This window comes from Balaenoptera musculus, chromosome 7 (assembly GCF_009873245.2).
Source record: "Balaenoptera musculus isolate JJ_BM4_2016_0621 chromosome 7, mBalMus1.pri.v3, whole genome shotgun sequence".
In the NCBI taxonomy this organism is placed as follows: Eukaryota; Metazoa; Chordata; class Mammalia; order Artiodactyla; family Balaenopteridae; genus Balaenoptera; species Balaenoptera musculus.
The window spans coordinates 55,821,537-55,847,338 of NC_045791.1; the positions used below are offsets into that span (position 1 = coordinate 55,821,537).

The 25,802-nt window shown below is 35.6% G+C and overlaps 1 protein-coding gene across 5 annotated transcripts in view; it reads right to left on the reverse strand.

The window, feature by feature from the left end:
• Nucleotides 1-25,802, reverse strand: part of CHN1 (chimerin 1) — a 200,256-nt gene that overhangs the window by 126,088 nt on the left and 48,366 nt on the right. Inside the window, exons 1-3 of one of the 5 annotated variants that reach the window (XM_036858806.1) lie at nucleotides 17,239-17,278; nucleotides 14,691-14,741; nucleotides 2,124-2,155 (exon numbers count right to left, since the gene is read on the reverse strand). Coding sequence is in view for 3 of the 5 variants with exons in the window: in XM_036858804.1 (XP_036714699.1) it covers nucleotides 2,124-2,155; nucleotides 17,239-17,294; nucleotides 22,845-22,883 (127 nt within the window). In the remaining 2 variants the exon portion in view is untranslated. Of the gene's footprint in view, nucleotides 1-2,123; nucleotides 2,156-14,430; nucleotides 14,438-14,690; nucleotides 14,742-17,238; nucleotides 17,295-22,844; nucleotides 22,884-25,802 lie in introns of those variants that run through there. The other 4 variants (XM_036858804.1, XM_036858805.1, XM_036858807.1 and 1 more) reach the window with 4 other exon arrangements.

Genomic DNA, 25,802 nt, shown 5'->3' on the forward strand with positions numbered 1-25,802 from the left:
GAACAGCACTGAAGCAGCTCTCCAATCCATTTAACAATCACGGAATCAAAATTCACATCCATCTACGGAAGACCAACCACCTCTCTCAAGAGGACAATTCCCTTCTTATGTAGCTGCCTGACCATATGGACATGCTAAAAAATACTCAGCAATGTGTCCCACTTCCTTTCTTCACACCAGTGGCATTGCTCCAAAAATTTTGGCTCAGAGTTTAAGTTGGCAATTTTCCAGGTACCCTGGGTTGCCCTTAATTGGCATGATTGCCCAATAATGTGCATAATCTGCATCACTGCATACTCAAGCCAAAAGCAAACAACTGTAATACTTGCTTTCACTCCCTGCTAAAACCCTATTTTTGATTAACAGAGAAAAAAGGAGGAAGAAGAGAAACAAAAATAACACACTCCTTATACAAACACAATAGATTCACCTATAACATTCTGACATAAAACACTGAAAAATTAAAAAACATCAGTGGTAACTAATGATTAATATTAAAAATATAAAACCACCTTATATTCGTATGGTGATGTACAGTTTATAAAGAACTTAACACATATATTATGTCCTTTCATTAACTCAAAGAAAACTGAATTGAACAACTGCTCACATGAGACTGTAGCTTTTAAAGGTACAATAAAGCCAACAGTCCCTTGAATTTGGAATATTTTGAAAAGGCCCTGAAATGGCACCTTAATAATTTAAGAACTTTACGAGGGTTCTTGTGGCAACTTTTTGAAATTTTTCTCATGGGAAAGGTTCGGTCTTTCTCATTTTAAGTCTTAAAGCAGTTTGTAGTACACACGCTCAAATCATGACAATTAGAACAAGGAGGTTTAACAATGGGCTCCTAGAATTTCTTATCTCCTTAAATTCCTCAATCTTTCAGAACCAGGTCCACTTTGATTCTGTAGGAGTAAGAAGATAGTAACCTATCTGTGGTAATAACACATATATTAGATCAGCATATTGGTATATTATTTTAAGTTTACATGACACCAACTAATAAAGTTAGTAAAATTTAATATCTCCTTGTTTTTAAAAACCCAATTAATCCAGAAGAAAATCTCATTCAAGGAAACAAATTTTGGAATAAAACTTGATGGTGGTATTTAAAGACTCTTAAAACTATTCATACCAGCTGACCCAAAATTTCCGCCGCAGAAAAAGATTAATGCACTAAGATATTTCTTACGGTGTTACTTTTAATACTATCGTTTAAAGTCAACCTATATGCCAAAAGCAGAGAAATGACTAAATTATGGTATAACCATAAAGAACACCAGTGGCTCCCCTCAACTCCTAAGTACCTAGGTTCTACTCATAAGAGTCCTGAAAACTTAAACAGAATTTTAGATAATTTAAAAATATTTGTTATATACATTATTGTTTATCTGATATGATCTTCAGCCATGAAAAACAAATGATTTTATTTGGGGAATGATGGGATTATAGGTGATTTTTATTCTTTTCCTCGAAGGGTTATATTTCTATTTTTTTTAATAATCAGAAGAATTAAGGACTTTAAAAATTATTACATTTTTCATAAAATAGAAAAATGCTCATTATTAATATTAAATGGAAAAATCAGGCTACAAAAAGTATATGTATAATAACTCAATTTTGTAAAAACCATTAAGAAAATAGATCTTCAGAAGGTAATACTTCAAACTGTTAACATTAGTTATTTCTGGGTAGCATGAATTTACTTACAGAAAATTTGGAAAATAAAAGTATAAATGTAGAATAAACCACCCACACCTTACTACATGCATACATGTATGTATATGTATCTATATGCTTAATAAACACATACAATCAAATATATACTTTTCCTCATATACATATATCTAGCATTATTTATTTACATATATGGCTTGCATCTTTATTTTAACATTATCCTGTACACATTTTCCCATGCTATTTTCTTCTCTACACTTATCTTTATTTTCTATATTTTCACCAACTACAACAATTACATTTACAATCAGAAAAATAATTTAACTCATTCAAACTCGAATACCTCCTTCCTCTTGCTTTTATTTTTTTATTAAAAGCATCCGTTTACCTGTCTCTCTTATATATTCCAATCTACAAAATGTTTTCTGATAATCCATACTTACTCTCTTCCGTAATACTTTGGTCTATTTTCTACCTATTGGGAAAGAGAAAAAAGGATATTTGTGAAAATGGAAATGTTCAGAACATAACTCAACATTCTGGATATGTGACAAACTAAGACATATATTAAGAAAAAGAATTAGAATAAGATTAGAAAAATCAGAGTCTGGGGTCCCAGTCCTGTCAGCAGATTGACTGTGCCATTTGGACTGGTCACTTCATCTCTCAGACCTTTTTCTTATCTATAAAACACTGTGCATGTAAAAAGAGTCAAACTAAATTATCTTTCATTTCTAGGATTTTATGCATCTGAAAAAATACTTACATCACTTTATCCAAAAGGTAAAATGAAACATCCAAAAACTTAATGCCACGATTGTGTCAGAACAGATTGTGGCTTTCTCTCCCATCCTCTCCCTTCCTGTTACACCATATTCTCCATTCTGTTAACATCTCCATATAATCTTGCCCTTCTGTTCTCCCATCAGCTCTTCCCTCACCACAGTTTATCTCCCCTAGCTTTTCATGGTTGGTGTGCTCATTGTACCTAAAGAATGGTCCAGGAGAATAGATTCTAAGGAATTTTTACTAGGGTAGACTTAAAATATTTGCCCTGTTCATTTAAGAAACATTTATTTAGTGGCAAATAAGTGATAAGCATTGTCCTACCTGTAATATGACAAAAATAGTCATTACTCTTTTGAGACTTTCTAATGATGAGAGACAGACAATAAGTAAGTTTACAGAAATAAAACAAACAAGAAAATAGGAAGTAGTGATAAGTGCTGTAATGAAAATAAGAATGAGTAACAGAAAAGTGAGGACTAACGAGGTATTTAAGTTGGATAGTCAGGAAAGATCTCTCTGAGACGACATTTAAACTGGGTCCTGACAGGAATGGAATAAGCTTTCCCGAGGAGGTACCTGGGTGACACCATGGACTACATTTATTGAGTTTGTGCTTTGTGCTATAACTACATTTGGAGATCATTTAATCCTCACAATGAGATGAATTATTCTACTGCATCCTCATTAAGATAGTATTATCATTCTCATTTTATTGATGAAGAAAACTGAGAATCAGAGAGGTTAGAGAACTTGTTCAAGGTTTCTTGGTAGAGCCTAAGGTAAAACTGGGATTCTTACTCAGGAATAGCAAGAAGGACCCAAACCCTTTGTCTATTTGACACTGACTCATCTGAATTAGTTAAATATGGCAGTTCCCAAAGCTAAACTCAAAGTCTATCCTTTCAGTGACTGTCTTCCCTTCACCTCTACACAGAGCCTGACTACCAAGTCTAGGTTACCTAACCACGGGTCATCAGGGTCTGGTACTGTTTCAGCAAACTTGAGATACTTATTCGTCTTGGATAAATAAATTTTGTATTTCAGTGAACTGCATGATATATAGCATACACTGCTGGCTTATGTAGCCCAGATCATTGTCTTTGAGCTATTTTGGAACTCTATAAGATGTAGGTAACTGATACACATACACACACACACACACACACACACACACACACACACACACACTTTTCCTGTGTGGTAGTGGTTTAACTGACTTCTTCCCTACCCCTTCTCAGGGGAAAAACAGGTTTTGTCTTTAACTACAATTCATCTCACCATTCCTTGAATCCCTATAAGTATATGCTATTTTGACTTTTCCCTTTGAACTGATTATTAACATCTGCCTGGTTTCCTCATATCACATGAGAAAATACATTTTTATGGCAGGGGCGGCTGCGTCAAGTCTTCGTTGCAGCTCACGGGCTTATCTCTTGTTGTGGTGAGAAAATACATTTTTAACACATGTTCATCTTCATTTCTGTAGGAGAGACACGATTTTACCTCTTCCTGAACATTATATTTAAAAAATACTTTACCCTTCAGGAATCTTCTGTTGTCTGCTGAGATTGTAGTCAGGTTATTTATATTCTCAAAGTAAATTCCACCTGATTTGGTCTTGTTGCATAATTTTTCTGCTCATAAAACTCAGTGTACTAAAAATATACCAGTTGGTCCCTATAGCTACAGAGGATGGCTATTCTATTTTTAGGTCCAGAGCTTATTAGAGTAGGGTCATGCATCTACTTTTGTTTGAAAGCAAACTTTTTCTTTTGAGAAAAAAATTCAATGTTTAGGTCTTAAATAATTAATTTACGGCTCTACAGTATTATATGATGAAATGTTATCCAGAAGAACAATTTTGCAGTGTCTATTCAAACTAAATGTGCAAACCCTTAGTATTTACTATAGAGGAACACTCGCACATGTACACAGGTAAACATATATAAGAATGTTCACTGAAGCATTGTTCACAGTCATTTTAAAAATGGAAGTAAATATACACCAATAGAGGAATAACTAAACTACTCTATAGTATAAATAACATGCATGGTTTTAAGGAATGATGTAGAACTACAGGAACTAACATGAAGAGGTCACCAAGACAAACTATTGAATAGTATAGTTATAAGCTATAAAATAAGTAATACAGTATGACACCACTTAGGAAAAGCACATGCACATGCAATAATATATATTTATAGCATAGAGAGATATCTGGAAAAATATATACCAAATTCAAATGGTACCTATAGGAAGCTGGGAGGTAACTGAACTGAGGGGCCCAAGGGAAAAGCAAAAAAGGGACTTCAGTAGTGTCTGTAAAAAAAATTTTTTAATGAAGAACGTCACCTTTAAAAAAACAGATATCAGGATTAACTTCCGTACAACCTAACAGTGGAGTCTCAGACACATTAGAATGGGGGCCCCCAACATTTTGAGAAGAGGAGATCATGGCCTTTCTGTCAAATCATGAGATCTTTGCAGGTGGTTGAAGGTAAAATACTTTATCAGGCGTATGCAACTGAGGTAAAAAGAGGAAAGTTCTTGAATACACTCTACTCATTGATGAAAATCCTGGACAAGTAGTGAAGGCTGAGGGGCTGGTGGTGGCCCCAAGTGGTGTGGCAGCCCAATGGTGTTGAAACTGAGCAGGGCCCTCCCAGGTACAAAAGCCTCTCCATAACCCCCATTTCTTGTTTGTAGAAAAAGGCTTCAGTCTCCCAGGCCTTTTCCTGAGTTCCAAGGAACAGACTCAAGCAGTTACTAATTAGGGATGTGAAGAAATGCAGAAACAAAGGAAAAGCAGTCAACAAACATAGTTCAGCAATAGAGTCCTAGTTCCTCCTCAAAGGATATACACAACAATCTGACATATATTTTTGACTTGTTCTGCAGGAACTAAGACTCATACACAGATGGCGGATGGTGACTATGTGCTGACCACAAGCACGTAGACCCTAGACTGGCTGGAACCAGAGGGTTGATGATTAAAATTCTTGAAACACCACCCCATGACCTCACCACCAGCCAATCAGAAGAAAGACATGCACCCTGCAGCACTCGCCCAAAATGCTGCCTTTAAAATCCCTTCACTGAAAGCCATCAGCGAGTTCAGTTCTTTTGATCATGAGGTGCCCATTCTATTTGCTTAGCCATGCAATAAACGTTGTACTTCTCTTCACCACAACCCAGTGTCAATAAGTTGGCTTTGCTATGCGGGTGAGTGGACCCAAGTTTGGTTCAGTAACAGTGTTACAACCCAAGACAAATACTGATTATTTATTTGATAGTCCTGCGTTAGTCCACAATATGTTTCCATTGATAACCTAAGTAATCATTTTCATGGCATAATTGATTTTGGCCTTATATTGCTGAATAATTATTTTCCTTTACCCAAAAGAATCTTGAATTAAAAGAAATTAAGTAAACACTGTTGATTAATACAGTACTGTTACAATAAGCAGTAAGTCCAAAATAAAATTCACACACCAATTATACCTTTTCTGCATTTTTATAACGGAAATGTCAAATAAAACTCAAACTTAAAATAATTCTTTTTTTCTCATATCTAGATAGTGAAGGGGATCAGAATATGCCACCCCACAATATGCCACTTTAGCATAAGGATTATTTTGAGCTGAAGGCAATTAAGAAAGAGCAAACACAGGAGGAGCAATCTGCCCTCCCCGTTTCTGCCTAAAAGTAGGGCACAGATTTAATTTCCCCTTGTAAAGGTGCCCTCCTCTCCCAAAACAGAAGGACTTCAGAGACACCAAAGATGACTTGAATCTGCATAATAACCCTTACTAAACAACCCTTATTTACTGTACATTTCCTAATCACCTTCCCACAAGTTACCACCTCCCTCAGAAGCCCAGACTCCCTTTTCCTTTGTCTCTTGTACACCCTTTAACACCCTTTATTAAAATGGCATAAAAGCCCCTGGGTGTAACTGCCTCTTTGGGGTTTTTATTTCCTGCTGTGAGCCCCTCCTTACCCATGTGCCTATGAAATAAATCTTTCCTCCTGTTAATGTCTCTTTTGTAAGTTTAATTTGTAGGCCCCAGACACTGAACTTAAGAGGGTAGAGAAGTTTCTCCTCCCCAACTACAGCATTTAGATGTCTTAGATATCATTATTAAAGTACTGACTTGGAATAGTCTTTTCAAACTCACAGACAGTGCAGCATTACAATAATCAAATTAAAGGATTAGTCAGTAATATAACCACCTTACAACCAATTTGAAATTGATTCAATGGAAATCATACAAATAATGATTATGAATGATCCCAAACTACTTTACTTGCAAATAGATCAAAGTGGGAATTTAAATGTTATATGCAATAATAAAAATATGCTATGTGTATATAAACATTAATACGCTTATTTCTAAATTATTAAAGTGCATAATAACAGTCAATGAACTTTTTTCAGACTAAAACTGGTTGAAGTCAATATGACTAAGTAAGACATGATTTTACATTAGTACTTGTGCTGAATTAGATGCTTTGCTTTCTCTAATTTTCTATATTTAGTAGCTAATATTTCTTTTATGATAGCATATCATGGGTAGAAAAAATGGGAAATGAGGAGAACAAAAAATTCCTAAATAAAAATAAAAGGTGACAAGCCTCTTAGATAGCCTAATCCACCAGAGGGCAGACAGCAGAAGCAAGAAGAACTACAATCCTGCAGCCTGTGGAAAAAAACCACATTCACAGAAAGATAGACAAGATGAAAAGGCAGATGGCTACGTACCAGATGAAGGAACAAGATAAAACCCCAGAAAATCAACTAAATGAAGTGGAGATAGGCAACCTTCCAGAAAAAGAATTCAGAATAATGATAGTGAAGATGATCCAGGACCTCGGAAAAAGAATGGAGGCAATGATCAAGAAGATGCAAGAAATGTTTAACAAAGACCTAGAAGAATTAAAGAACAAACAAACAGAGATGAATAATACTATAACTGAAATGAAAACTACACTAAAAGGAATCAATAGCAGAATAACTGAGGCAGAAGAACGGATAAGTGACCTGGAAGACAGAATGGTGGAATTCACTGCTGACAAACAGACTAAAGAAAAGAGAATGAAAAGAAATGAAGACAGCCTAAGAGACCTCTGGGACAACACTAAACACAACAACATTCACATTATACGGGTCCCAGAAGGAGAAGAGAGAGAGAAGGGACCAGAGAAAATATTTGAAGATATTATAGTCGAAAACTTCCCTAACATGGGAAAGGAAATAGCCACCCAAGTCCAGGAAGTGCAGAGAGTCCCATACAGGATAAACCCAAGGAGAAACACAATGAGACACATAGTAATCAAATTGGCAAAAATTAAAGACAAAGAAAAATTATTGAAAGCAGCAAGGGAAAAATGACAAATAACATACAAGGGAACTCCCATAAGGTTAACAGTTGATTTCTCAGCAGAAGCGCTACAAGCCAGAAGGGAGTGGCATGATATACTTAAAGTGATGAAAGGGAAGAAACTACAACCAAGATTACTCTACCCAGCAAGGATCTCATTTAGATTTGATGGAGAAATCAAAAGCTTTACAGACAAGCAGAAGCTAAGAGAATTCAGCACCACCAAACTAGCTCTACAACAAATGCTAAAGGAACTTCTCTAAGTGGGAAACATAAGAGAAGAAAAGGACCTACAAAAACAAACCCAAAACAATTAAGAAAATGGTCATAGGAACATACATATTGATAATTACCTTAAATGTGAATGGATTAAATGCTCCAACCAAGAGACACAGGCTTGCTGAATGGATACAAAAACAAGACCCATATATATGCTGTCTACAAGAGACCCAATTCAGACCTAGGGACACATACAGACTGAAAGTGAGGGGATGGAAAAAGATATTCCATGCAAATGGAAATCAAAAGAAAGCTGGAGTAGCAATACTCATATCAGATAAAATAGACTTTAAAATAAAGACTGTTACAAGAGACAAGGAAGGACATTACATAATGATCAAGGGATCAATCCAAGAACAAGAGATAACAATTATAAATATATATGCACCCAACAAAAGAGCACCTCAACACATAAGGTAACTGCTAACAGCTATAAAAGAGGAAATCGACAGTAACACAGTAATAGTGGGGGAATTTAACACCTCACTTACACCAATGGACAGATTATCCAAAATGAAAATAAATAAGGAAACAGAAGCTTTAAATGACACAATAGACCAGATAGATTTAATTGATATTTATAGGACATTCCATCCAAAAACAGCACATTACACTATCTTCTCAAGTGCACACAGAACATTCTCCAGGATATATCACAACTTGGGTCACAAATAAAGCCTCAGTAAATTTAAGACAATTGAAATCACATCAAGCATCTTTTCTGACCACAACGCTATGAAATTAGAAATCAGTTACAGGGAATAAAACGTAAAAAACACAAACACATGGAGGCTAAACAATACACTACTAAATAACCAAGAGATCACTGAAGAAATCAAAGAGGAAATCAAAAAATACCTAGAGACAAATGACAATGAAAACACGATGATCCAAAACCTATGGGATACAGCAAAAGCAGTTCTAAGATGGAAGTTTATAGCTATACAAGCCTACCTCAAGAAACAAGAAAAATCTCAAATAAACAATCTAACCTTACACCTAAAGGAACTAGAGAAAGAAAAACAAACAAAACCCAAAGTTAGCAGAAGGAAAGAAATCATAAAGATCAGAGCAGAAATAAATGAAATAGAAACAAAGAAAACAATAGCAAAGATCAATAAAACTAAAAGCTGATTCTTTGAGAAGATAAACAAAATTGATAAACCATTAGCCAGACTCATCAAGAAAAAGAGGGAGAGGACTCAAATCAATAAAATTAGAAATGAAAAAGGAGAAGTTACAACAGACACCGCAGAAATACAAAGCATCCTAAGAGACTACTACAAGCAACTCTATGCCAATAAAATGGACAACCTGGAAGAAATGGACAAATTCTTAGAAAGGTATAAGCTTCCAAGACTGAACCAGGAAGAAATAGAAAATATGAACAGACCAATCACAAGTAATGGAATTGAAACTGTGATTAAAAATCTTCCAACAAACAAAAGTCCAGGACCAGATGGCTTCACAGGTGAATTCTATCATACATTTAGAGAAGAGCTAACACCCATCCTTCTCAAACTCTTCCAAAAAATTGCAGAGAAAGGAACACTCCCAAACTCATTCTAGGAGGCCACCATCACCCTGATACCAAAACCAGAAAAAGATACTACAAAAAAAAGAAAATTACAGACCAATATCACTGATGAATATAGATGCAAAAATCCTCAACAAAATACTAGCAAATAGAATCCAACAGCACATTAAAAGGATCATACACCATGATCAAGTGGGATTTATCCCAGGGATGCAAGGATTCTTCAATATACGCAAAGTCAATCAATGTGATATACCATATTAACAAATTGAAGAAGAAAAACCATATGATCATCTCAACAGATGCAGAAAAAGCTTTTCACAAAATTCAACACCCATTTATGAAAAAAACTCTCCAGAAAGTGGGCATAGAGGGAACCTACCTCAACATAATAAAGGCCATATATGACAAACCCACAGCAAACATCATTCTCAATGGTGAAAAACTGAAAGCATTTCCTCTAAGATCAGGAACGAGACAAGGATGTCCACTCTCACCACTATTATTCAACATAGTTCTGGAAGTCCTAGCCACCGCAATCAGAGAAGAAAAAGAAATAAAAGGAATACAAATCGGAAAAGAAGAAGTAAAACTGTCACTGTTTGCGGATGACATGATACTATACATAGAGAATCCTAAAACTGCCACCAGAAAACTGCTAGAGCTAATCAATGAATATGGTAAAGTTGCAGGATAAAAAATTAATGCATAGTAATCTCTTGCGTTCCTATACACTAATGATGAAAATTCTGAAAGAGAAATTATGGAAACACTCCCATTTACCATTGCAACAAACAGAATAAAATACCTAGGAATAAACCTACCTAGGGAGACAAAAGACCTGTATGCAGAAAACTATAAGACACTGATGAAAGAAATTAAAGATGATACCAACAGATGGAGAGATATACCATGTTCTTGGATTGGAAGAATCAATACTGTGAAAATGACTATACTACGCAAAACAATCTACAGATTCAATGCAATCCCTATCAAATTAACAATGGCATTTTTTATGGAGCTAGAACAAATCATCTTAAAATTTGTATGGAGACACAAAAGACCCCGAATAGCCAAAGCAGTCTTGAGGGAAAAAACCGGAGCTGGAGGAATCAGACTCCCTGACTTCAGACTATACTACAAAGCTACAGTAATCAAGACAATATGGTATGGGCACAAAAACAGAAACATACATCAATGGAACAAGATAGAAAGCTCAGAGATAAACCCATGCACCTATGGTCAACTAATCTATGACAAAGGAGGCAAGGATATACAATGGAGAAAAGACAGTCTCTTCAATAAGCAGTGCTGGGAAAACTGGACAGCTACATGTAAAAGAATGAAATTAGAACACTCCCTAACACCATACACAAAAATAAACTCAAAATGGATTCGAGACCTAAATGTAAGACCAGACACTATAAAACTCTTAGAGGAAAACATAGCAAGAACACTCTTTGACATAAATCACAGCAAGATCTGTTTTGATCCACCTCCTAGAGTAATGGAAATAAAAACAAAAATAAACAAATGGGACCTAATGAAACTTCAAAGCTTTTGCACAGCACAAGAAACCGTAAACAAGACGAAAAGACAACCCTCAGAATGGGAGAAAATATTTGCAAAAGAATCAATGGACAAAGGATTAATCTCCAAAATATATAAACAGCTCATGCAGCTCAATATTAAAAAAACAAACAACCCAATCCAAAAATGGGCAGAAGACCTAAATAGACATTTCTCCAAAGAAGACATACAGATGGCCAAGAAGCACATGAAAAGCTGCTCAACATCACTAATTATTAGAGAAATGCAAATCAAAACTACAGTGAGGTATCACCTCACACCAGTTAGAATGGGCATCATCAGAAAATGTACAAACAACAAATGCTAAAGAGGGTGTGGAGAAAAGGGAACCCTCTTGCACTGTTGGTGGGAATGTAAATTGATACAGCCACTATGGAGAACAGTATGGAGGTTCCTTGAAAAACTAAAAATAGAATTACCATATGATCCAGCAATCCCACTACTGGGCATATACCCAGAGAAAACCATAATTCAAAAAGACACACGCACCCCAATGTTCACTGCAGCACTATTTACAATAGCCAGGTCATGGAAGCAACCTAAATGCCCACTGACAGATGAATGGACAAAGAAGATGTGGTACATATATACAATGGAATATTACTCAGCCATAAAAAGGAATGAAACTGGGTCATTTGTTGAGACATGGATAGATCTAGAGACTGTCATACAGAGTGAAGTAAGTCAGAAAGAGAAAAACAAATATCGTATATTAACGCATATATGTGGAACCTAGAAAAATGGTACAGATGAACCGGTTTGCAGGGTAGAAACTGAGACACAGATGTAGAGAACAAACGTGTGGACACCAAAGGGGGAAAGCGGCAGGGGGTAGGGGTGGTGGTGGGATGAATTGGGCAATTGGGATTGACATGTATACACTGATGTGTATAAAATTGATGACTAATAAGAACCTGCTGTATAAAAAAAAATAATGTCCCTTCTTGATAAAATGTTTAAAATTTAAAAATGTAAATAAAAAATAAAAATAAAATTAGTAACATGAAACACTTTATAATTACTGAGGAGAGACTGCCTACAAAAGCCTTTAGATTCAGAAAAATCTTTGATTTAAGAGCATCTTGAAGTGAACACAGAGAACTTTTAATACAGAAACAAGATAAGGCAGAGATTAATGATGTAGTTTCATGATAGATTATCTTTCTGTAATACTAATCACAGAATTGCTTTAAAGCACTGCAACAGTTATGGATCTCCCCAAATGCTTGGCAGGATGCCTTTGTACACTCATTTACTAAAGGTGGCTTTTGGACCTTAAAGCATCCTTCAGAAATATTAATTTCTAGTTATTTTAGATAACTCTCTTAGAAGATTCTGCTGTCTTTCACCAGGATTCTTATCAAATAAAATAAAATGTAAACTTAGCTTTATCTAAGAGGCCAGGAACAGAACAGAATTAAATGAACTGGCACTAGAAGAGGGGAAAGGAAACAGGAAAGGACCCAGTTTCAGACAAGTGATTATGGTTCAGGTCTTTGCCAACTCTCTCACTAACGTATTTGGTTGTGATTGGTATGTCTATTCTGGAAAACAATGCTTATGAGTAACTCATTTTGTAGCTTGAGAAGAGAAATTTAGGTGCAGCGTCAAGTTTCTGAAGGTTGAAGTTTAAGCTTCCTAAGGTTGTTATGTGGGGAAGGATTTGATTGATTCTGCAAAAGTCCAAGGACAAAACTAGAATTGAAACTAGAAGGTTCAGAGAGAGAGGATTTAGTACAGCTGAAGAACAAACCTTCTTTCAGCTAGAGTTCTTGGAAGACAGAACGGCTGCAACGAAGTCTTTAATTCCCCTGGAAGGCACAAAGCTATCTCAGAGATACGGTATAGAGGTTGGACTGAATGGTCTCTTAAAACATCCTATGATTCCACTGAAACAGGACCTTTGACAAACTATTGGTATTCAAGCTTCTAAGCTTGTCCTATACAAATCATAGCCCTCAATACATGATAGTTGACAATTTTGATAGTTCTCTGAAACAGAGAAAATGGTGGATCATCATAGTGAACTAAGACATGATTATGAAATGTAATGGAAAAACACGAGTCCATTTCTACTAATCATCTCTCTTTATGCCCATGAATAAAGAGCTCATCTTAGTTCAAAGATGAATATTTGAGAGGATGAGTAAAGTGAAGTCATCAGAACCTGTACGGGTGGAAAATGAGAAGCATTTCTAGCAGACAAGGATGAATGAAGAAGAAAAACTTCAATTTGCTAATAAGCAGATAAAGTAACTACCTAAAGCAAAATCAGCAATGTAGAAGCTTAGTTGAACAATCTCTCCTCAGAAACTCCTTGGAACTTTCTTTTTAACTCTCTCAGGAATAACTCAAAAGTCAAATTTATTTGTCAAAACATCTTCAAGATGTTATTTTTTGCAATATCATAACTAAAGACTTGCAGTGCTAAACATATACTAGTCTCAGCAGCAGTGGGCAACACAGTAGAATCTTCAAAGATGAGTCAAGGGCCAAATGGAGTCTGGTCTCTGTGCTGCCTCAGTACCTAGCTGGTGATGACTCACCTGTGGGAGGGCTGAGTCTACTCCAGGTCTCCCTCCAGGAGATTACTCCATACCAGGGCATGCATGAAGTATCCTCTTTTTTCAAAGATTTTAAAGAAAAGTGTGCTGACTTAACAGCTCTGTAGGTCAGAATCATTTGTGGGCTTCCTATACATACAGATTTCTGAGCTCCGTTACCAAAGATCATACTTCAAAAGGTCTGAGAAGGGGCCTGAACACATGTATTTTTTTTACAGGATCTAGACGTGATTCTGATGCCCTTCCAGGATTGAGAAGGAGTGGTTAAGGAGGTAGGTGCAGGGTGGGAAAAAAAAAAAAAAAAGTAATCTCGGGACTTCCCTGGTGGTGCAGTGGTTAAGAATCTGCCTGCCAATGCAGAGGACATGGGTTCGAGTCCTGGTCCGGGATGATCCCACATGCCTCAGAGCAACTAAGCCCATGCACCACAACTACTGAGCCTGTGCTCTAGAGCCCATGAGCCACAACTACTGAGCCCGCATGCCACAACTACTGAGACCTCGTGCTGCAACTACTGAAGCCTGCGTGCCTAGAGCTCGTGCTCTGCAACAAGAGAAGCCACCACAATGAGAAGCCCACACACCGCAATGAAGAGTAGCCTCTCGCTCACCGCAACTAGAGAAAGCCTGTACGCAGCAACGAAGACCCAATGCAGCCAAAAATAAATAAATAAAAGGTAATCTCATGAAATCCTTGCCTAATTTTGTAAATTCATTCCTTTGTGACTAACTATGTGCTTTCAGAGTTATTCAATGTTTTTTTAAACCAGATGTCACAATAACAAAATCCATTTCAACATTTTTTTAAACAATGAAGACGCAATTATTTTCAACAGTATATCATAGGAAAGTTACCACGACTTTATATTACCTAATATATAGTCCACATTCAAATTTCTCCAACTGTACCCAGAATGTGTAGCTTTAAAAAAAAAAAAAAAAATATATATATATATATATATATATATATAAAACCAGGACTCTATCGAGGTGCATGCATTGCATTTGGTTGGCATGCCTCTTTAGTCTCCTTTACTTTAGAATCGTCCCACGACTGTTATTTCTTTTATGAAAATAAAATTATTTAAAAGTCCAGAACAGTTGTCTTATAGAATGTACACATTCTGGATTGGTCTGACTTATACTTCATAACAGATTTAAGTTAAACATTTTAGGCAGAAATACTACATAAATGATGTTGTGCATGTCTCATTGCATCATTTAGGAGACACGTGTCAGTCTGTCCCACTGCAGGTAATGCTAAATTTGATCACCTAACTAAAGGTGTAACTGTTAGACCTCTCCGCTATAAAGACGTATTTTTCTCTTTGCAATTCATAAATAATCAAGACCATGTGATTATTCTGTTTACCTACAACCTTTTATTCAGTGTTTTAATGTCCAGTGATGATCCTTGCCTGACTCAATTATCAGTGCAAATCATTATCATTCTTTCTACATTTTTAGGCACTAGTGCTGGAAAGAACAATTTTCTCCCCTTCCTTCTCCCTCTTTGTATTGGGATAGTTTTTTTTTAAGTATCATTATAGACTTACACATTCTTTTTTCATTCAATGTATTGTAATTCATTACTATCATTATTCTTTTTGATGTCAAATTGTCCCAAATTTTGCTTTTGGGAACTCTTCAAGTGGGCTCCTATGTGTTTCTGACACATCCTCATCCATTTTCGAGCCCTTCTTGCTTTCTGACATAAGATGTTCCTGGACCTCTCTGCCCCATATTCTACAATCAGGAATTTCTCTAAGGAGCACTGGCTCCTTTTAGTAGGAAACAGTATTTGGAAACTAAAATTTGGGCACTGGGTTTATTCATTCTTACTGGGGCATCACTGCTTCTAAGCCCTTTCCATAAACTGAGATGGAAAATACATTTTTAAAAATCTATGATGTCATACGTATTTATTAATACCTCCAATTCAAATTCAATACCACAGTGTGCCTCTCAATTTCCCCCATTCCATATTAATATCTCCTAAAAACCTTGGTTCCCTAAAATCCAATATAATTACTTATTTGCTCTATCCTATAATACAACAAAATAACTGCAGAATTTCTAAACAAGTACCACTAACAACAACAAATCTAATAACTATAGTTAAAAGATCTTTTTGTAGGTTATGGATCTTAGAATATTTCCCTCTATGTCTGTATAGCCAAAATAACATGTTTTAAAACTACTTAAATTAATTTTGGGTGATTATGTTATGAATTTGTTAGGTTCATTTGTTTCTATTTGTATTCAATTTTAGGGTTTTTAAAATCATTTTTATTTAATTTGGTTATTTGAATATGTGAAACACTTGCATAGTTCAAAAGTCAAAACTATATAAAAACACACCCTCAGAGGAATCTCACTTCCATCCTTATCCCCTCTACATTGCTCCTCACCCACTCCTTATGGAAAACTATTTCACTCGTATCTGGGTTAACTCTCCTGTGCTTCTCTTTTGCAAAAATAAGCTTTATTTTTCTCTTATTTTCCCTTCTTTATTACTAAAAAGGGACCATAATTACTATATATACATTTTGCATATGGAAATCATTCCATATCAGCTCGTAGAAATCTTCCTTATTCTTTTTAGTATTATAATTTATTCAGTCAGTCGCCTATGAGCATTTAGATTTTTTCCAATATTCTGCTATTACAAATAATCCTACAGTGAAAAACTTTGAGCACATGCTATTCCATATTTGTACAGGCAATTCATCAGAGTAGATCTCTAGAATTTGGACTGGTAGGTCAAAGGGTAAATGCAGATGTTAGATATTACAAAACTCTCATAAAGTTGTAGCATTTCACATTCCCATCAGCAATATATGCGTGCCTATTTCCTCACAGGTTTACCAGCTAAGGAGTATATTCTATGTTTTTGAACTTTGGCCAATCTGAAAAGTGAAAGTTTTCACTGTGTATTTTAATTTGCATTTCTATTATTAGTGAAGTTGAACATCTTTTCATATACTGTCATGTCATATATGTCATATCTCTTTCGGTGAACTGTCCATGATTTTGCTTTTGACTTTTGCTTTTTAAAATCATGATTTAAATCTTTTTTTAATGGAAAAATTACTTCAATAATGCTACAATGATGGCTTCAAACTCTGTTTTAAAAAGTAAAGAATAAAACACTAAAAAATGGAAGAATGTATAAATTCACTGAAAAGAATACTAACACCACTTAAAACTATACTGTCTTATTCTATCCTGTGTTCCAAACAGTCCATTAAAAAGTGGTAGTTATTTCAAGTGAGAAGGATGTTAAGAAAAATGCATTCAAGTTACAATTTTATGATGCTAAGTAGCATCAAAAGTTAATCCCACAAATAACCATGTCACTGAGGAAGGTCAAAGTTTGGGAAACAAATGATTGAGAGACATTTCGTTGTTACACCCACCTCATTAGTACAGGTAATTCTCCGAGGATGAGGGGCTTCTTGTTGCAGTTGATATACTGGGAAGTTAGAAAATAAAACATGTCAGTTTCCCTTATGTAGAACATCTGAATATATTAGGAATCAAAACCTGCCTGCTTTTTTATGTTCATAAGAAAACTGTGGTACGGTCCTATTTGTTATTAAATTAAATTTTGCTATGAAGCAAAGAAAGTAAACCAAACTAAACTTAGTGAAAGCCCAGGAGCAAACACAAATAAGAAAATCATAATCCACAGAAGTGTTATAACAAATCAGTATTGGATATTTGGCTCTGTTCTCCATAATCTGGTCATTTATTTTCCCCAATTTTTGTGGATATATTACATAAAGCATGCCTCTGTTATAAACAAATACTAGTTGTATATTTTAAAAGGACATTACTAAGTGTCAAACTTGAAACTAAAATTAGGATTTATAGGCTAGATGTAACACATACACTGTTTTTCTCCCCTATTTATATTGTGAACATCTATCTTCAAAGACAATCTCCCCTAGAAACAAAATTTCTGAGCCAAAGTTACCACCACTTATTCAACTAGGGTAAATGCAGCAAAAGAGAGAATTCAGACACTTAAATAGCTTGCCAGAGGATAATTTTTAGGGTATCTGAAAATGGATTGGTGAAAATTATACCAATACCATGTCCTTCTGAGACTCACTTCAGGCTTCTTGACTTAAAATAAAGAAAAAATGAATAGAACGTGTAGTTATCAGAGAAAGTGTGTTTATGTAGGTCTAAGTTTATCTCTTGGAGAAAATCTGTTTTCTATTTCTACACATATAATCACATATAACTGAATTTAATACTGTATTTAAATACATAGACATTTGGTCAATATAACATCAAACTACCCAGCATCTGGGATTGTCAGACAATGCATGGATCACATTTCAACTGTCATTATATAGACTCTACCTCTGATCATATTCATTCATATAGAGTATAGGGACATATATAAACATATACAATTAGACATATACATATACATATGTATACATATACATATACATATGTATATATGTGTGTATACATACACTAAATATACTGAGAACATACACAGACACACATCACTGTTCTGTATTGCTATGTAAAGGCAACAGAGTATTGCAGTTGCAAATCTGAACTCCTGAACCAGACCACCTGGGGTCTGAACACTGGGGCTCTGCCTCTAACAATGCATACTGAGCCTCGGCTTTCAACATTTGAAAATGGGGATAATGATAGTTTCTACTTCATAGATTACTGAAAGTCTTAAATACTATATGTGAAAGACTTAAAATAGTCCCTGACACATGATAAACACTCAATAAAGATTAGCTATTATTATATGTAGGTGACTGATACTAATACATAAAATTTTTTACAATAATATTTGGGTACTAGGATGCATCTACAGTTCATCACTAAAACATAACAACATGGTAATGCTATAATTTAAAAGGTGCGAAGAAGATACAGTTTTACTGTTTAAGAATCAAAAAATAAACAAAACACTTCTCATTTAATAACGTTTGAAATCTACTGAGAGAAATGTATTCCTTTGCCTTATCCTCCTGGTTTCAAAAATCCCTAAGAGACGTAACATATTAAAATAGTTTTAGATACCCATATTTTACTGTGAGAGTTAGTTTTTCAAAAATACTACTGTGAATATATTTTTATGGATTAAAGAGATGATATGAAGGGAATAATTTTGAGATGGGGAAGGGAAGAAAGAAAGCACTGAAACTAAATTTGTCTGGCCCTGATAGTGAGAGCACATGTGTACCACCCAGAGATACTTGTAAATCTCCATCCTCCCAAGAGAACCAAATCATGACATGCAAAAAGGTCCATTCTTCAGCTCCATTCCTCCCTGTTGGTAACTATAACTCTAAGATGTGAAAATCCAGTTCACATTTCTGTTTCGACCAGCAATTCTCAAAAGATCAACTGTTTCCCTTTGTGAAGCAAATGCTTTGGAAAGTAGGGTCACCTATAGAAACTGAATTACGAAAACTGAATGGTGGTCAAGAAGGACATTAAAAGTTACTACAGAAAGTAAAATGTTGATTTTGATTCAAAGCACAAATACTGTAGTATCTGGTTACCATCAATAATGCATTTACCTATTCAGCAAGCAAATATTAAGATAAGCCAGTATGAAAAAAAGAGTGAAATATCATCACGTGAGAATTTCACCCTTTGTTTTAATCAGAGTTTCAAAGAGTATAGTTCTATTTCATGGAGAGGAGTAATTTTTAGACAAATGCCTCCTTATTGGCTACCAATGGTTAGCCTATCTTTAAGACTCATTTTTAATAAAAATATATATAAAGGGAGGGCCTTTGGATATTGTATAACTGAATATAATATATGAATTCAGGGAATACCCATCAAAAGGATCATTAAAAATCATACACTGTAATAAAGAGTAATTAATTCAGGCCCTTCTCAATTTAGAGTTTTTTGGTCATTTAAACCAGAACTCAGCTGAAAATTTAAATTGCACAATCATCAAATGATTCACCAAAAATTAATAGCTAACTTCAAGATGAGAAGACATATAATTAAAGTACTCAACATTTTTCAATCACCTTAGAAGTGTCAATGTTTATGCACTTATTAATGAAATTCTCAGTATCTAGAGACAATACATTGTTAATCAAGTTCAGAGATCACAAGTTGGTATCTTGAGGTCAAAACTGGCTCACATGTGTTGTTTGGTTTGCTGTTTTCCAAATTTAAATTTGTTTTTAACATTTAAAAATTAAGAGATTTAACAGCAACAACAAAAGCAAAAGAGAATTCCAGCTTCTCTTGAAAACTTAGAAGATGTGACAACACTGGACTCATAGAGTGTTAGATACCCACAGTAAAGGGGAGCTAATCATGAGCTACTCCCTACATACAGGGCATCCCCTCTCTGCTTTCTCACAGTCCCCACCTGCCTCACTTGCCTCATTGATTACATCTTTGGCCCCTGGTTTAATTCAAGCAATACACACTGAAAAGCAACAAAATTGTACTTGTCTTAAAAGAGTTCTCAACTTAGAGTCTTGCTAATTCTATTTAATTATTGGTTTGAACTTGTAAGGTTTTAGAATTATGTTTTCACAAGCTCAACTAAACCAAAATCAGAAAGCACAAGAGAGGCACGGGTAAAATAAGTTTCTTATAGAATCACAGTGAAAATAAGTTTCTCATAGAATCACACTGTGAAAAGCTGTTCAGACCCCAACAAGCTAAAGACAGAAAAAAAAATCCTTAACATGCTGCAACTTTTGACATGAAAATGTAACTGTCCCCTTTAGTTTTACAGATGTAGTACAGAAGAGAAGTGAACAATCAGAACATTCTGAATAGCTTTCATTCTGCTTGTATCTCCTTATGTGGACTGACATACCCAATTTTTTAAAAATCTCAATCCATTTAGAGGAGTATTTTAATTACAAAATTTTAAGTCACAATACAGAGAAGATGATGAATGCATTATGGTTTGTCAGTCCTAAAGACGATCAAACAGAATTTGTTAACTATCAGCTCTGATCAAGGCATATATAGGAATTAAACAAAATGTCATGGCTCAATTATTGAGGGTACTGGGCAGGGCCTACTACTCCAGTAACTTAAAATTTCAGTCACTATTGATGAAATATGGGTGTCACAGGCTTGTCAGTTTAAAAATTTTTTCCTATTAAAATGCACAGACTCTGGGACAGATGAACTTCATTAATAAAGATGAATTTTATTAATAAATACCTTACTGGAGATTATTTACAGCTAGCTAGACATAAAACTATAAAACTGACTGAGTGGTAAAGGCAAACCAAACAAACAAAAAGAAAAAAGAATTCAACCTACATCCCAATTTTTTCTAGGATCAGAATTTTGACAAACACATTTAACAATCTAAATGATCATCACAACAATTACTTCAATGTGACAATGTAACTTTTACATGTTTTCTCATTAGTTAAAATTTGCACATATACAAATTCTTAGAAGACAACATCATGATTTCATAAGGAAATTTCACAAGACCAGTTTTAAATAGGGACCTTTCTGCTTGGCTTTAGCACAGTTTAATCATAAAATTTCCTTGAACTGGAAGGTTTTGCATTTGATGGTCAGAAAATAAAGTCTATTCTAATAATTTCCTCCCTGTTTCTACTGTTAAAATGATGGGGTGTGACAGTGTTCTTCAGGCACTTAAGTCACTAAAAGAAATTATAAGACTCAGTATTATCACCAAAAAAAAAGAAATATGCCATTTTTAAGACAAATGGTAGCTACTATAAGACATAGGAAGATACAGAAAATACAAATTGCATATACCACGTTTAGTAATCAATATTCTTCAGGGGGAAAAATCACCACCATGATTCAATAACAGTCTGAGGTTTTATAAATGCTCTTACATTAAAATGTGCAAGGCACAAATCAGAGCAAAGAGAATAAAGATAAACTGAAAACCAGAAAATGCAGAGAAGAATTTTAAACAGGCTTCCCGCCAATGAGATTATGAGACAAAATCTTTGAGAGATAAAGAACATCAGTCATTTTTATACATTCTTTGAACTATACTCCCCAGAATCAAAACAGAAGCAGCAGGGGTGGGAGAAAACACATCTATGGCAATATTTTTAGAGACTGTTCATATTTTGCTTACTATAATTAGCCCCCAGTGGCAACCTATTACAATAAACTATCTGTTGCTCTGGGAACATAAAACCAAGTAAGAATCTGAATTGCTGCTCTTTCAGTCAGCAAATTTCAGCAACTTACAAATATCAAAATTCAGAATATCAACATTTACAAAGATGCTAATAATCTGTATTTAAAGTACAGGTTTTTTAGGTTGCTTATTTGACTCTATAGACAACAAACAGAAGTTTACGGTACTGGTTTCTGCAACAGTGCGTTCATGGATTTTTAAAAAACAACTCTGATTATATTAACCCTATTTCCATTTTTAAAAATTCTGAAATAGCTTTTACTTGATGCAATAATATTCTCTAGGCAACAAGGAAGGGGAAATAAAGGACTAAGAACCTAGACGCTTCAGAAAAAATTTGTATTCTAATGCCAAGTTTAAAGAACAATATAGATTCAATGCCTCTCTTTTATATTTCGGAAGGCAATTCCTAAAAAAGAAGACCACTTTTTACTCATTCTTTCTAGCAAGATAGCCTCCTGACTTATCATTATTTATTTATTCCTTTTTTAATATAAAAAACAGGATCTAAGAATATTAGATTCCTTGAATTCTTAGTTAGCTTCTCCTTGCATTAGTTTTACCAGCCACTGTCAACAAGTGGTCTCAAGTTCCATAATATGGAATTCCATGCGAGTTCAGAGGGATGACATGCATTCCTGACATGCAATCCTGACATGCAAACCAATGACAGACTTTCTAGAAATGCTATTTCCCCAGTTTCTTTTTCTGTGCTATTCACAAATTCTGTGGTGAATTAACTTTTCAATAATGGACACAAAATGGAATGACTCTTCATATCTAATGATCCTAATATTTTTATATTACTTATAAAGCACTATAACCCACCCAATTTATTTGTATACTTACAGTAAGATTTCCAAACGGGAGGTCTATATTCATCTGTATCTGAAAGAATAAACATCAAATTAACATTATTGAATACTTATATTTTAAATGAGATATTTTAATCATTAATTCATTTAATACATATTTGTTGAGGTCTATTTGTCCTAGGCATCGTGCTAGGCACTAAAGGGCATTCAAAGGTTTTTTTAGTCTTGGTCCTCCCTTCCTTGGAGTACAATTTCACAAAGATGTTCGAAGAAAGTTACGTATTTATTCAACTGCTTATCACATAAAAACGTCATGCTTGGGGCTTCCCTGGTGGCGCAGTGGTTGAGAATCCGCCTGCCAATGCAGGGGACACGGGTTCAAGCTCTGGTCTGGGAAGATCCCACATGCTGCGGAGCGACTGGGCCCGTGAGCCACAACTACTGAGCCTGCGCGTCTGGAGCCTGTGCTCCGCAACAAGAGAGGCTGCGATAGTGAGAGGCCCGCGCACCACGATGAAGAGTGGCCCCCACTTGCCACAACTAGAGAAAGCCCTCGCACAGAAGCGAAGACCCAACACAGCCAAAAATAAATAAATAAATAAATAAATTTTAAAAATAAATTAAAAAAAAAACAAAAAAGCCGTCATGCTTAATTTTTACTGCTTTTACAGTCACTGAGGTAATATCAATAATGTCTCTGGGCTTAATTCTATGATCATTCCACTGAAAGATCCCTGAAATCATTGGAACTTTTCTATATTTCCCTCCATCACATTTGGGGGAGTCCAGTGAAACTGGTTTTACTAACATCAAGAGAGAAGAACAGCAAGGTACAGACCTTAGTCCTCATACATCCTGGACGATCAAAACCAGGAAATGAGCAACACTTCAATGGAGGACAGTGTATCTAGGGAGCCACAAAGAACATGAGGTGAACATGTGCTCTCCAGGTCCACTTCCCCTCACTCTGCTTGAATGTGAATTAGGAGACAGTGTGAAGAGGCAGTGGAGAGAGATGGAAATACACAAGCACACGAGGGAGACGGGGGAACTGGAGGAAGGAGAGGGGACAGCGTGGTCTGGCTTCTCATCTGTGAAGCACAGCTGAGCAATAATCTTGCCAGCACAAAGCCCTGCCTGCAAGGCCATGGAGCCAAACCAGCAGACACAGCATTTTGGTGTGGGGAGGTGTGGCCAGACACATCACCTGGCTCTGCTGGCATCCAACAGAAACCCACTGAGGAATCCGATCCTAAAAATCGTGGTCTCCAAGGAGGCAAGAAAATTCCTGGGAAGTTTACTGAGAAGGGTGATTTCTTGTATAGGTAGCTCACATTAAAATGGTCACAGACTCAAAACATTCAGGCCCCAACTCCCAACCTTTAAAATGCAATCTCACACTTCATTTATGATGTGTTATCATAAACCACACAAATGCTTTGAGTCAGAGGGCTACAGTAAGACTACTGATGATGGGCAAAAGAACATAAAAGGGAAATTCTAAGTCATGTAGAAATTGCTTGGCACCCAGGAGAAGTTTTCATATATGTTTTCTCAAAGAATGAATAAAAGATTGCATGAATAAATGAATGAAGTAATGCAGCAAATACAGTTGACTCTCATTATTCACAGTAGTTATATTCTACAACATCACCATAAACACTGAATTAACCAATACTGAACCACTGCACCTGGGGAAACACAAGTTAGGTTCCTGTGAGCCTCTGGTCACAACATTTTCATCAACCAATCAATACATAACTTTGTTTTCTGTGTATTTTTGTTTAAACACACCTTATTTAGTATATATTGTTGATTCATAAACATTGAACTCACAGCCAACTGCACTATAACTCATGCCTCAATGAAACTTACCTGACACATGTATTTTCTCTGTAAGATAACATCACTGTCTTCTTGCACTTAGAAGCACCAGACAGGATTTTGACACTATGCTTAGGGGCCATTTTAAAAAGTAAAAACACCAATAAAAAGCCACAAAAATGCAAAAAATGTGGCACTAAAGAGGCTATGAAAAGAACACTTGTTAACAGTATAAGAGCTAAAACAAAGGCAGAGTTGCCTTGCTCAACCTCAGCCGGGAATATTCAGGTCATGCGACTCAATTTGCCACTCTATAAATGTTGGCAAATGACTATGAAAGTGTCACAGGTATTTATTTTAAAAGGGTTACAAATAAATACTAGCAAGTAAGCAAATCTGCAAACACAGAATCAAGAATAATGAGGACTGTCTGTATATGAATGAGCAATTATTTAGGAAAACTACCAACTCAGGTAAACTCACCTAGGAATGACATAACATTAGGATGAAATATGACCTCAGCACAGTGACATATAGGTATATACATATTTACTTTGCTAGGGGGTGGGGGTGGGGTGTGTGTATGTTTGGAGGGTTAATTATACTGACATTTGTCTTAATAAGTCAATTGAATTAACTGAATTATATATTTTTAATACGAGGAAAAATTTGCCTCTAAGCATTCAAGTCATTTAATGATTTCATTGATGCCATATGGATGCTGTTATATTGCCATTCAATCCTAGGACAGTTCCTGGTTTAACAGGAGAGTGGACGTTCACTCTCGTGGCACTCACCCGTATTCATGTGTGTGTCTCAGCCTCCTTGCCAGCGTCCAAACAGCATAAGCTGCAGTGACCAGGCACCTCCTGACCCACCAAGGGAAGATGGCGCACGCGGCCAGGAAGAGGAAGGGCACTCAACAAGGCTGAGACCCAGTGTAGTAAAGAATTTAACCTTGCGCCCCAGAAGAGGTCTGACTTTTGCCTTCAGCTCCTAGGAGGTAATTTTATTTGTCTGGGAGCCTTGGGCTAGCCAGAGAGTACCAATGTGACTTAGGGTGGGGTCTTGGGTCACACAGTGTCAGTCAAGCTGGAGACTGAGATCAACCATGTGGGCCATCAATCATAAAGCCCTCATTAAAAACTCTGAACTCAGGGTTGGGAGA